General features: G+C 37.4%; 1 protein-coding gene across 3 annotated transcripts in view; it reads left to right on the top strand.

Moving 5' to 3' along the window:
- Nucleotides 1-410: 410 nt before the first annotated feature.
- Nucleotides 411-14,223, top strand: part of cc2d2a (coiled-coil and C2 domain containing 2A) — a 187,689-nt gene continuing 173,876 nt past the window's right edge. For all 3 annotated transcript variants that reach the window (XR_007262507.1, XM_048599381.1, XM_020517151.2), the window contains exons 1-4: nt 411-598; nt 2,318-2,482; nt 4,444-4,525; nt 9,127-9,186. Coding sequence is in view for 2 of the 3 variants with exons in the window: in XM_048599381.1 (XP_048455338.1) it covers nt 2,469-2,482; nt 4,444-4,525; nt 9,127-9,186 (156 nt within the window). In the remaining variant the exon portion in view is untranslated. The remainder of the gene's footprint in view (nt 599-2,317; nt 2,483-4,443; nt 4,526-9,126; nt 9,187-14,223) is intronic.

Below are 14,223 nucleotides of genomic sequence, written 5' to 3'. Positions count from 1 at the left end.
AATGCTTTAGTTTGGCACGGACGAGTTGGACCCAAAGGTCTGTTGCCGTACTATATGACTCTATAATTCTTTCAAAATGTACGTACAACTGGTGTGTGAAACAGGCAACCGGAAATGAAGTTGAGATTTTCCTTTGCCCCAACCAGGCCACCGTAGCCGAAAATTATTCTAACATTGCTGCGTGATTGACAGGGAACCACTCCAGAAAATTCGTGTTCTCCAAGTCCCAGCTCCGCTGTGGGGCTTTCAGGTTCCAGCTCCGCTGTGGAGATCTCGGGCCCCCTTCTTGAGCGCAAGGCTGAGACGTCAGCTCCGCGCTGGGGCTCCCGGCTCCGTGTTTCTGCCCGCCCCCTGAGACGTCAGCTCCGCGCTGGGGCTCCCGGCTCCCGTGTTTCTGCCCGCCCCCTGAGACGTCGCTCCGCGCTGGGGCTCCCGGCTCCGTGTTTCTGCCCGCCCCGAGGAGTCAGCTCCGCGCTGGGGCTCTCGAATCCGGTTAATAAGTGGTTACTAAGCGAGTGGTTTCCTTGACGCAAACGGCGTCATTACAGATTCAGAGTCTCGTTGTTGGAGGAGAAAGTAAATCAGAAATACGTACAATGTAAGTGCATTCATTGAATTGCAGTCTATCTTGATTCACCATGGCTTCTTTTTAGAGCTTTTCCTCCGTAAATCCAGCTTTTTAAAAATTGCGTCAACTGTTGCAGCACCTTTGTTTTCTGGGAAGCTTTCCTATTTTGACTGTTTCGTGTTTGCAGAAATATGTCTTCTTTCGAAACTTCAACTTTGATGGTTAATTCTGTCCTTATTTCTGTACCCATTGTCCATATTACATTACGCATTTGCTTTCAGGCTACCTGTGCTAATATGTCACTTAAAATACCTCATGCTTGTGTGAAGCACCTTGGATCATTTTATTAAGCTAAATGCTTCATGTAAATGCACGTTGTTATTTTGTAGTTCTGTGTCAAGTCTTAGTTTTATTTTCTTCAAGTTTGTTAACATGTGTAAGTGTTCCTTCCTAATTCAACATTCTCATCCTGATCATTTTAAACTTTAATGTGCACCAGATTTAAAAACAATACTTCTAGATTGTTAAGTACCCTGCATCATCTCGTTAAGCTTCCTTGTGAGTTTAATATTTAACCAGTAATATACTACCTTATTGAACTTATGAAATCTTTTGTATATTTGCAATGATGTTTTTCATCTACTTATATAAAAACATACTTACCCCAAAATAAATGACTCCTACTTTCCCAGAGTGAACTTGTTTGTAATACCTATTCTGTTGATCTGGCTGTCATCATTTGGTGGTTGGTAACTTGAGTACTGATGGAAAAAAAGACATGCTGTTGAAACTTTTAATTTTGCACTCATCAGGACAATACACACGAACATCAAACTTCAAAGGAAACAATAGTTTTTACTGCATAGGAAACAGGATGCCAGTTGGCTGGCAAATGAACTCGGATTAGTTCAGATTTTGACCACGAGAATATACCAGGGAAGTAGTTACCCTAAAGCTTTCATATAAATTCAGAAAGGGCAAAATTGATTTTGGTTGTGATGTACCATCAGGAATGCACTAGGGAATAGTGAAACCCAAAGTTTTGTTTAATGGAAAAGGTTCGAAGTCTTGACAAATTCCTTCTGCCTATAACGAGCATGTCCCTATGTATGAAAATACTTGTCCACTAACCAGCCTGTAAGCACCTTGTTTCTTGTGCAGTGTAAATTGGTGTTCCATTTGAAGTTTGTTTTATTTTTGCTTGTCTTGAAGAGCACATTTCAAAAAGCTTTGACAAGATTTCTCCTTTCTTTCAGCAAACTTGGCTATTTCTACTCTGGTAATCTGCTTTGATTCCTTGTGATTTATAGAATTTGCTGATAGAAATCATTTCTTAAGATCACAAGTTTGAATGGTATTGCGGTAAACTTTGAAGAATTTAGATTAATCCTATAGTACTTGTATGATAATAATTCAATTTTTAAACTCTGATAGTCTCATTCCACAATTGGCTGAATTTTGAACATAGATTACTGTTAATCTAATAATTCTGTTATTGTTTAGATTTTGAGAATGCTATGTTTGGAATGGCAAAATATTGATCTTTAAAGCAGTTTCACAACTTCGAGAGCAGAGTACAGCATAATTAATGCAAAATTCTAGCAGAAAGTAATTTTTGCAATATTACTGTGCTTTATGAATATGTATTTTTGTTTATATTGTTCAATTATAAGTTGTCCACTGTAAGATATTTATTTGTTTATATTAATACGGTATGTGTGACTTAATTTACACTATCTTTTATAACAGGCATTAGAGGTTACATAATGGAATCCATTACCTTCACTGCAGTATGCATGTAAAACACCATCAATGGATTTAGGCTTTACCTAGCTTGTGTGCTGTAAACGAAGACTGTATGAAAATCAAAGGCATTTCGTAACTGAATTAATTAAAGAAAATGGCTTCTGCAGAGTGAGTGAAATAGTTTTACTTTTAACTTTCTCTGTCATTTTCTTAATGAAGATTGATTGTAGTAGAGTGCAAGGGTTTCAAATATTCCATCTGATAGCACCTGTAATAGTGTTGTCTAGGTGGATTGGACTTCTATTTATTTAGATGATGTGATCGGCCAGCAATATCACCCATCTCTTGAAAAGGTCGTAGTGAATTGCCTTCTTGAGCCATTGTAGCTTATGTAGTATAGACACACTCATGGTGTAATTAGTTAGGGAGTTGTTAGGATGTTCGCTCAGCATGGATATACATATTGTAGGTTCTCATTTATCTGATTTGGACATGTGATCTATTCCTGCTGTATTCCTGTTGCTGCAGCTTCTGTGAGCCACGTAAAAGAAAAACTGACATAACATCCTCCTCATTCAAAACTATACAAGACAAATGGTACTAGCATGGTTCAAAGAAGACAAATTAGTCACTTTTGCTTCTGATCACATTGCCTTAGACTGGGGACCATATGATATAAAATGTTACATTAATAGAAACAGTAAGTTCAAACTTTGGTACCGAATGGATCAGCTATAAATTAAATTAATGTACAGAAATATAGCTAACAAGGGTAAGATTTATTATTCGCTTTTTAAAGCCAAAAAATAATATAAAAATGAATGCTTTATGATGGATGGGGACACAGAGGAACTAAACCGGGTTAAGTCAATAAAGAAGTACACCTGAAATGAAATACCAATTTTGAAAGAAAGAAAGGCAAGAGCATTTTGTGACAAAATATTTGCTGTTTGGATCTTGATTATTCCAGAAAGTAGATCAGGCTGTAGCTTATGCTGTTTATTAAATTTTTAAATCTTTGTGTTAGGAGATGATGAAATGTTTAACTAGCAATTCAGCTGCTGATAATGAAAACAAAGCATCCTGCAAAATGTTGCTGCTTTTTTTAATTTGAGAAAAGTTGGAATATTGCCTTAAAAATCTAAAGAAAATAGTGGTTGTGTAGTTTTTAACTGCATACAGTATAAATCTTCACATTTTATTGGGGAGGTGGGGGTGGGAGTGGGATGGGGGTAGGGGTTAGGGATGCGGTTAGGGGTGGGGGTGTCATGATTCTACCCAGTTATATTTTGTGTTGGCCACCACGGGTTTGGAAAGATCACTCAATCTTCGCTCTTCAGCCTCCAGCTTCTGGTGGTTCTACGCTCACTCTTCAAAGTAATAAATAGCATTGTCAGCTAAGTAGCATGAGCTCATAAGAACATGTAGAGTAGGAGTAGATGGACGTCAACTGCCCCATGAGCCTGCTTCACTATTCCATAAGATTGTGGCTGAATTTATATATCAAGTGTATTTTCCTACCCTATTCCCAAAATAATTGATTCATTTGATGCCTCAATCTATTGATCTCAGTCTTAAATTTGCTCAATGGTGAGCCTTCAGACCCTTCTGGAGACGTCAATTGTCATAATCCTCTGAGTGATGCATTTTCTCTCATTTCAGTTCTAAATGGCCAACCACCATTCTTTAATCTATGGTCAATCCTTTTAGATACTCCACCTAGGGGAAACCAGCCCATTACATTCTGTCAAGTCTTCTCAGGATCATATATGTTTCAATGAGATTACTTTTCATTCTTTCTAAACACTGGAGAATATAAGCCCATGCTATTCAATTTCTCCTTAGGACAGACTTCATATCCCTGGAATCAAGGAAGAATGGCCAGTTATATGGTTGTATGGTTGCTATGGTTGTAAATAGTTGACTTGCTACTTTTACCTAGTCATTGTGAGTGAAGCACACAAGAGCCAGTGATTGCTCATTTGCTACGTAAATCAAAGTTAATGTTTTGAATGTTGTTTGAATAAAACAATTGAACTGAGTTCCAATTATAAGGGTCAAATGCAAAATGATAAATTTAGTATGTACTTCACAATTTATGGTTGATAACAGTACATCGATCCTTTCAGTAATCTTCGTGAGAAGATTAAAAGTAAACGAAAGGCACTACAAGCATCTCTTGGTGGAAGCAGACAAGTTAATGATAATCGGGTGAGTATGCAAGCATTTATCGGAATATTTTCTTGAACTTGTATGATAAGTGTGGAACATTGAAATGCAAGAAATAGGTCAGAGTTAAACATAAAAGCTACTGAGAGAATAGAGTAGTTTACCGCTGGCTTTTGGTCTTTACTGAAAAGTGCTGCACACTATTTGTGAGATTTAGTTCACATCTTACTTGACAGGCAGAAACCCTTATTTTTGCCTTCTCTAATTTTCTTCCAACACAGTGAGGTTAAGAATCTTGTAGCATTAACTCACCTTTTGAATCCCCAAAGCTTGTTCACCATCTACACGGTACAAGCCAGAAGTGTGATGGAACAGTCCCCACTTAATTGGATGGGTACAGCTTGACACCATCATTCAGGACAAAGCAACCCGCTTAATTGGCATCACATACACAAATGTCCATTCCCTCCGTGACCATTGCACAGTAGCAGCAGTGTGTACAATTTACAAGATGCACTGCAGAAATTCAGCAGGATTCCTTAGAGAGCACTTTCCATACTCATAACCACCACCATCTAGAAGGACAAGGGCAGCAGATACATGGGAACACCACCACTTGCAAGTTCCCATATAGGCTATTTATGATCAGACCAGGAAATACATCTGCGTTACTTCAGTGTGTTGGATCAAATTCCTGAAGCACTTTCTATAATGGCATTTAAGGTCTACTTGCACCAAATTGATAAGAAGGCAGTTTACAAGCATCTTGTCAAGGGTACTTAGGGATGGGCAGTGAATACTGGCCCAGCCAGTACTATCCACATTCCACGAAGGAAGAAACAAAAAGTCATGTTGATTGATAAGAGACATAGATTGGTGAGTTGGGTGAAAATTGTAATTGACTTTTGATTCCCCTTGCACCCAAACCTAGCCAAGTAGCTTATTATAGTAACCCTATCTCCACTGCAGTACTGAATGTACGATCTAAACTGAAAGTTTCCTGTTACAGCTTTATACTGGCCAGTGTATTTACAGCTGAACCATTTGAATGTTTGTATTTTCCATCCCCTGATTTTTGATTTTAATTTCATATTTTTAAAAATAGCCACATTTCTGAAAAGTAAAGTGAACAAGCAGGTTGTTATTCTACAAGATGGAAAGTATATCACTTATTAGAGATTAACAATAGATCCACCAATGATAGGCACTTCATGCAAATTTCAGCTGTATGGTAAAAAGATTATCTGTTGCTTAATCCAGACAAATCACTTGTAAATAATCAGGTCTTCACAGAGAACGACCAGGCTTTAGATCTGGTGGTGTATTGCAGGAAGATTGTGACCATTTTGGGAACAATGTGTATCCACACCAAGCAAACCTTCAGGTAAAGGATTGTACTTACCATAAAGCCATATAATGTCTAGGATTTATTGTACTTAGTTATGGATTATGATCCTCTGATGTGGTCTTAGGGCCATCTTGAATTAATTCATTGAATGTGAAATGTTTTGAGATGTTTAGCAGGGAGAACACAATAGAATCACAAGTATTACTTCTTAATTAGAAGATTATTGCCTTTTTATCTTGAGAGGAGTTCATGTCACTGTCATCCCATTTCTTGTTGCACCAGTCATTTTCTTTAGAAATGTGGTTCCTATCCATCAGGAATATCCAGAAAGCTTGTTTCATTACAAGAGTGTTCAAAACCTTTCAGGATACAAATCTCTGCGATCCAAGCTGACTCAGTCTAGAAAATTCAGCACGTGGCCAGTTTATAAAAAGGTGTCAGGTAAGAATTAACTGAGGAAAACCTGAAGCTAGTTAGGAGGAAAAGCCCGTGATTCTTGCCTATTGAAATGGAGTGATGGACATTTTTTTCCAGCAACAAGTTTGTGTAATTAGGAATGTATTGCCTAAAAAACAAATTCAATAATACTTTCAGATTGGAATTAGATGTAAATTTATTGGGAAGTTTTACAGGGCTATGGGGAAAGAGCAGTAGAATGTAACTAATAGGAGGATTGTTTTGAAGGATTAACATGGACATGATGGGCAGAATGATTCCCTCCCACCCACCCTGCTGCAAAAACCTATGGTTCTTGTCTTGTTCAACCTTTTTATGGTGGGAGGTAGCAATATTTTTTGTTCAGACTTGAATAAGAGCCCTCAATTAATATTTATAATCACAGTTTGGCAAATACTTCTCCACCTAGACCACTACTGCACTTCTACACTCAGCAGCTTTTATAATTCCTTAAGGTTGCAACACTCCTATAAAAAGGCAGAAACGTGGTTGGCCAACTGATGGTTCAAAAATTCGTTTGTTTTTGCATTCTAAGTATTATTATGATCACAGCCGTTGGTACTATTGGACAAGCCAGATCTCAGAATGAAATCCGGCTCGATCAATCATTTTTAAAAAAATGTCAATTTCTGTGAAATAATTCACTGACATGTAGACCCAAGAGATTGTATGGTTTCTTTAAAAACAGAACAGAAATTTGTTATACCAAAGACGAAAATAAGAAGCAGACCAAACGATCTCTGGATAGAACACAATTTAGAAACATCTTAAAACACACCGCAGAACAAAGTTTTGAATCTATTTCCCAATTACATCAATTTACAGAGATCAAGTGAAGAAAATAAAGACCCTCTACTTCAGTATTATCTAACTGATTCTCACAAGTTTCTCTCCTGAAGGGTGGAGTCGTCTCATATGAATACTTACAAAACTGAGAATTTAAAATTTCTCAGCTTTTATTAAATTGCAAACTTCTAATCAAACTCTCTTGGTTTGGAAACTGCATAACCAAAACTTTTTTTCTAAGATGACTGTTTCTCCTGAACTGTTATGAATTCCTATCAGGAATAAAATAAACTTGCTTCTGATCCTCGTCAGGTCTCCTCCAAACTGCCTTAAAAAGTGTTTATAAACTGAAGTCAATCCTTCATTATCCTGAACTGAAAACAAGTGACTAACCCAGCTATCATTAGCCGCTGCGGTGCAAACAATTTTGTGTTAATGCACCATAGGGTTTACAAACACTTGCTTTCTGAGCAATATGGAATAAGTTCAATGTTTCAGATGGACTCTGATTGTGATTTTATTTTAAAGAAACCTCAATAAAAATGAGCCACATGTATCTGGCTGTATGGAAAACTTCATGTTCCAAAACTGTTGTTGACAGCTATAAATTGTATATTTCTCATCATATTATTATTAAATTTTCTTCAGACAGTGAGAGCGATACCAAACGACTGCAACAGGACACATGCTTGCAAAATGATTAGATAAGTGGCTCATAGAATGTAATACAGAGACGTTTGAAGTGTTGCATTTTGGCAGAAAGGATAGGCAGAAGCAATAGAGACTAAACATCACTGTTCTAAGAAGTGTACAGGGCAGAATGATCTGGTGACTTATGCAAATAGATTTTTGAAGATGGCAGGATACATTGAGAGAGTGGTTAATAAAACAGATGGGATTTTCATAAATAGAGATATTGAGTACAGAAACAAGAAAATATTTCTGAACTTTTATAAATGTCAGGATAGGTCACAACTAGATTATAATATTCAGTTTATTGCACTTTAGGATGAATGTAACAGATTGAGAGGATGCAGAGAAGATTTACCAGAATAGAGATTTTAGCCATACGGCTAGATTGGGAAGCTGGGGTTGTTCTCTGTAGAGCAAAGAAAATTGAATGGAGATTTGATAGAACTGCACAAGATTATGTTAGGTTTAGATAAGGTATAAAACTAAACTTATGGACAAATGATTGGAGGATAGAGTGAAGAACTTTTTTTTTTAATACACTGATTGGTAATGACCTGGAACTCAACCAGTCAAAAAGCTAGGAGCAGAGATGACAAATTATTTCAAGAGGAAACTACATTGAAAACTTGAACGAAATAAACTGTAGAGCTTTGGGAATGGAGTAGGGTAATGAGACTGATTGATTGCTCTGCAGAGAGCTGGCATGGATTTGACTGGCTAAATAGTCTCCTTCTCAGCTGTATTAACTGTTGACTCTAGTATGGAGCACATAGTCAAAGGAAACATATGGCTTGGTAATTCAAGCAATTCTTCTGAGAAGTCTTGGGTTTGAATATCTACATTTAGTATCTTTTACGAGTAGATTTTAGCCATTGCTATCTGGAGTGTCTCATGATGACATTAGCTCTTAAGCTGGAAGAAAAAATGAAATAATTCTCTTCATCTAAATGCTTCTAACGTTGGCTGCTTATAGAATGATTTAGTAGAATAGAGTTTGGACTCTCTGCTTGTGCAGAAATATCCAAAAGCAGCAAAGCTATAAATTTTTGAATAGAGTCATACAGCATGGAAACAGACCCTTTGGTCCAACTCATCCGCCCCAACCAAGTTTCTCAAACCAAATTAGTCCCATTTGCCTGAACTTGGCCCATATCCTTCTAAACATTTCTTATTCATAGATGCAGAGATGATAAATAACAGGGCATTGAATTGTTAACAAATTCAATCAACTTATTGAACTACAATACAAATGGCTGAAAAATGAACCTTTATCAGCAAGAAAGAATTGAGAGTAACTAAAGAAAGGTAATTAAGTTTGCAAAGAAGAGAAAACTTAACCTTTTTTTTATAAACTTATTAGGCATTGGTTGCTGCAGAAATTGAAAATGGCACAAGAAACGAAAATGCCAGGATAGTGCAGGTTTGTCGCTCAACAATTCTTTGATATTTTCTAAAGCAAATGATAATAACTAAACTATATTGCTTTATTTTCTTCCTCCACAGTTCATTATGTTTAACTGTTTCTGCTATGTCAAAATGCATGTCATATAATTACTTTGCAATTGGCATTTGTGATAGACTTGGATCCATCATAATCCCTGCATTTTGTATTTCATCTGAATGCACCCTTTCTAAAGGTTTTAAGATGATAGTTGATAATGCAGGATTTGAGTATTGCTGCAAAAAAGAGATGTGCTGTCGAAGATTTTTATCTGGCACTCATCATGACAGAATTGCAAGAACACCAACTTTCAAAAGGAGCAGCAATTTGTATGAGAAAAGTTGCTTATTGGTTTGCAAGTTGATTCTGATTGATAGAGGCAATGCCATAGAGAATGTACTGGGAGGTGTTACCCTTCTATGGCTTTTGCTTAATTAAAATAAAAGGTGCAATGTCTGGCTATTTTCCTTTTTAGATTTAAGTTATCAGTTGAACTTCTAATGTACCATGTCTCTATTTTAAGCAACTCTGAAATTTTAAGATGTTTGCTGATTTCTTGGAATAGCTGACTGTCCCATTTATTTGTAAAACTATGATATATACATAACTATTCATAAGAACTCACTTCAGTAGAGTTGTTTGCTCTGTTCAAAAGGATTGATGAAGGCAGAGTGGTGGACGTGATCTACATGGACTTCAGTAAAGCATTCGACGAAGTTCCACATGGTAGACTAGTCAACAAGGTTAGATCACATGGAATACAGGGAGAACTAGCCATTAGGATACAGAACTGGCTCAAAGCTAGGAGACAGAGGGTAGTGGTGAAGGGTTGCTTTTCAGACTGGAGGCCTGTGACCAGTGGTGTGCCAGAAGGATTGGTGCTGGGTCCACTGCCTTTTGTCATTTATATAAATGATTTGGATGTGAACATAGGGGATATGGTTCATAAATTTGCAGATGACACCAAAATTGGTGGTGTAGTGGATAGTGAAGAAGGTTACCTCCGAGTACAAAAGGACCTTGATCAGATGAGCCAGTGGGCCGAGGATCGGCAGATGTCATTTAATTTAGATAAATGTGAGATGCTGCATTTTGGAAAAGCAAATTAGGGCCGGACTTATACACTTAATGGTAAGGTCCTTTGGAGTGTTGCTGGACAAAAAGACCTTGGAGTAGAGGTTCATAGTACCTTGAAAGTGGAGTTGCAGGTAGATAGGATAGTGAAAAAGGTGTTTGGTGTGCTTGCCTTTATTAGTTAGTGCATTGAATGTAGGAGTTGGGATGTCACAGGACATTGGTTAGGCTACTTTTGGAATACTGTGTGCAATTCTAGCCTCCCTGCTATAGAAAGGATGTTGTGAAACTTGAAAGGATTCAGAAAAGATTTACAAAGATGTTGCCATGGTTGGAGGGTTTGAGCTACAGGGAGAGACTGAATAGGTTGGGGCTACTTTTCCTGGAGTATCAGAGGCTGAAGGGTGCCCTGATAGAAGTTTGTAAAATCATGAGGGGCATGGATAGGATGAATTGTCAAGGTCTTTTCCTCGGGGTAGAGGGTCCAAAACTAGAGGGCACAGGTTTAAGGTGAGAGGGGAAAGATTTAAAGGGTCCTAAGGGGCAATTTTTTTCATGCAGAGGGTAGTGCATGTATGGAATGAGCTGCCAGAGAAAGTGGAGAGTCTGGTACAATTACAACATTTTAAAAGGCATCTGGATGGGTACATGAATAGGAAGGGTTTAAGAGGGATATCGGCCAAATGCTGGCAAATGGTACTAGATTAATTTTGGCTATCTGGTTGGCATGGACGAATTGGACCGACGGGTCTGTTTCCATGCTGTACAGCTCTATGACTCTATCAGATTATAGAAGTACAAAGTTCATTCCCTGTGATCAATATTATTTAGGCTTTCATCTGTTATTCCACCAGGGATCCTGTGAGCAAGACCTTAGCTATTTCTTGCAGCGGTACAGGTTGCTTCCTTATGTGCCACACTGTTGTCTGTAACTATCTAAGTGGATTGATGTATTTTTCAAAATTTCAGAAGTTGCTGACAGTAGCAGAAAGAACAAATTGGAAATGAGGTGCTGGCATAAATGTTTTTATTTCATTCAGTAGTACAGAACCACCAGTAAAGGATAGGAATTATGGTAAATGAAATGACCTGAAAAATAACAAGATCTTGTGCTGTAAAGACCATGTCATATTTTTGATTGTGGACCAAAATAGAAAAAAAAACTGTTTTAAAAACAAGAATTGTGGAAGGAGTGCTGCATTTTTTTAAAGCAAGTTACAACACTCCCTGTAAGTGTTATTTACACTGCTGTTTGTTTAAGCATTGGGGATAAGTTAGTTGCAGATGGGCTAGCACCAGGGTGTGTGTACAAAGTGAAATTTGGCTGGCAACAAGTTGTTGATTGGTCGGTGGAGTTGTAGATGACAAAAGCCGTCTGCCTGCCAACTGTGTGGTTGGTTCCTGGGTACCTTAACAGCTTGTGGGCATGAATGATACCACCAGAAGCCTTCGGACCTCTAAAATGGAAGGGAGTGGCAAGGACTTTGTGTTTCCTAACATGAGCAATCAACAAGTGGCGCAAACTACAGAGAGTTCAGAGTTTGTTTATTCTCTTTTATTGCGCTGGAAGCTAGAGAATTCTTTTGAAAAATTACCTGCTGAAATTTTCTGCTTGTATTTCGTTGTATTCTTATTACTAGGTAAAGCTGATTTAGTTTTTCAACCTTTATCACCTTGTATGTCAGTGTGATGTTTTCCTTTGGAGAAATCAACAAAATGTGAATTCCGGTACTAGTTTTTACATTGGTAGGAAAGCTATCCTAGATTACACAAAACTTTGATGTATTGGGACTGATTATTTCTTTTCTTTGATTTTTATTAAGATTCTAGAAAATAAATTATAATATTGCTTTGCAAAATACTTTCATTCTCAGGCATCCTCAATACGCTTACTTTACAACGAACATCCAATATTTTGATTCAAACAGTCTTGCACAGTTTCTATATTTGTGTTTTTTTCTGTTTATCTCCTCCCAAATTTCATCCGTTTAATATCATCTCCATTGTGGACAGGATATTTTGCTCCTGACAGATGCAGAAATTTTTTTTTTCCAGATTTAAATAAAAATCATTTTGTGTGAGAGAGTCCATAAACAAAACTTACTAGAAATAGAAGAGTACTAAGATATTAAAACTTATGTGGAAAGACACACCTGGTTGGGCGAGGTGGTACAGGAAGGAGAGAGGCAACAGAACACACAGAACCCACCACCTGGGTTATTTCCACTGCATTAATCAAAATGATCCCAAGACTCTTATTTCTACACACACTTAGCACCTGGACTGAAACAAACACTATGTGCTTTGTGTGCCAAACCACAAAAATACACCGGGAACAGAACAAAACATTTATTGTTCAAGTTGTGCATTTTTGCAGGAAAACTAAGGTTTATTTGTTTTTCCTATTTCTTTAAATACACTAGCTTGAAATTTACTAATTTATGACTTAGTAAATTTTGATCTGTTGGATCAGTGTACTAAAGATTTTTACTTTGAGGCTGCTATTTATTGATAAATAATTACTAGTTATGTGGGCCATTCCTAAAACTGTTGAATGTTTCACATCATTAAAAATAGCCCTACTTTTCTTTAATGGTAAATTATTAAAGATGTCCTCAATCCACTGTAGTTCAGCGTGCAGCATAGAGGAAATATTGCCAGAATGAATGTCTTGAAGCTCTTTGGTTTGGCAGAACTAAGTAAAACTGTTACACACAGCCAATTCTGTTTTAGTAACTTCTGTCTCCTGGGAATGGCTGCTGGATAAACCAAGCACTATCTTTGTTTTTTTGGAAGTTTTATTGAAGCTCTTAACTCTATTTTAAAACCGTGGTCTTATATGTACTGTTCATGAACTGAACTGGTTTATAGCATGACCTGCTTTCAGTTTTCCAAGCTTAAAAACCTTAACAATGAACAACAAATATTTAAATGTTATTGTATGCTACACATTATATATTATTATTGTTGTCATATTTTAATTTAGATTTTTTGAAGATTTTCTTAAGATTTGTAAATAATGCAACAGGGGTAGGCCATTCAGCCTGCACCAATTCATGCTATCATGGCTGATCAAACACTTTCATGTCTTTTACCCATCCTAACCCTGACTCTGTTTATGCCTCTGTAATCAAAAATCTATTGATTTCTAAACATACTCAAAGGCTGAGATTTCAAAGCCCTCTGAGGTAGAAAATTCCAAAGATTCACAACCCATTGAACAAAGAAAATCCTCCTTCTCTCTGTCCTAAATGGTTTCCCTCCTACTTTTAAATTTGCCCCCTTCTTCTGGATGCACCAACCAGGAGAAACATCTTACCTGCATCTACCTTGTTTGTCCTTTTAAGTACTTGGTAGGTGTCAATGAAATTAACATCATTCTTCGAAACTCTAGGCAATGCAGGCCCTGTTTTGCCTTCTTCTGTTTTTCTTCGTAGGACAGTCCTGTAATCCCGACAACAAGTCTGGTGAACCTTTGTTGCACTCTCTCTATGGAATAATATTCTTTGTCAGAGAAGAAGACCAAAACACTGCAAACAGTATGCCATGTATAGGCTAACCAAGCTCCTATATGATCAAAACATGACTTCACTGCACTCAAATTCTCTTACTATAAAAGCCTAACATACCAAATAGCTTGCTGAACCTGCATGTTTGTCTTCAGTGATTTATTGACAAGGACACCTAAGTTCCTTTGTGCAGCTAGACTTTCCAACTTCTTATCATTAAAGAAATACCCTGCTCATCCGTTCTTCCCACCAATGTGGTAACCTTACATTTTTCCCATATATTCCATCTAGCATATTCCCACCCACCCACCAAACCTGTTTAAAACTTCCTGATATAATAAGGTGTAGAGCTGGCTGAACACAGCAGGCCAAGCAGCATCAGAGGGGCAGGAAGACTGACGTTTCGGGCCTAGACCCTTCTTCAGAAAATGAA

This window comes from Rhincodon typus, chromosome 1, assembly GCF_021869965.1.
Source record: "Rhincodon typus isolate 14 chromosome 1, sRhiTyp1.1, whole genome shotgun sequence".
Lineage (NCBI taxonomy): Eukaryota > Metazoa > Chordata > Chondrichthyes > Orectolobiformes > Rhincodontidae > Rhincodon > Rhincodon typus.
This window is presented reverse-complemented; position numbering and strand designations above follow the sequence as displayed.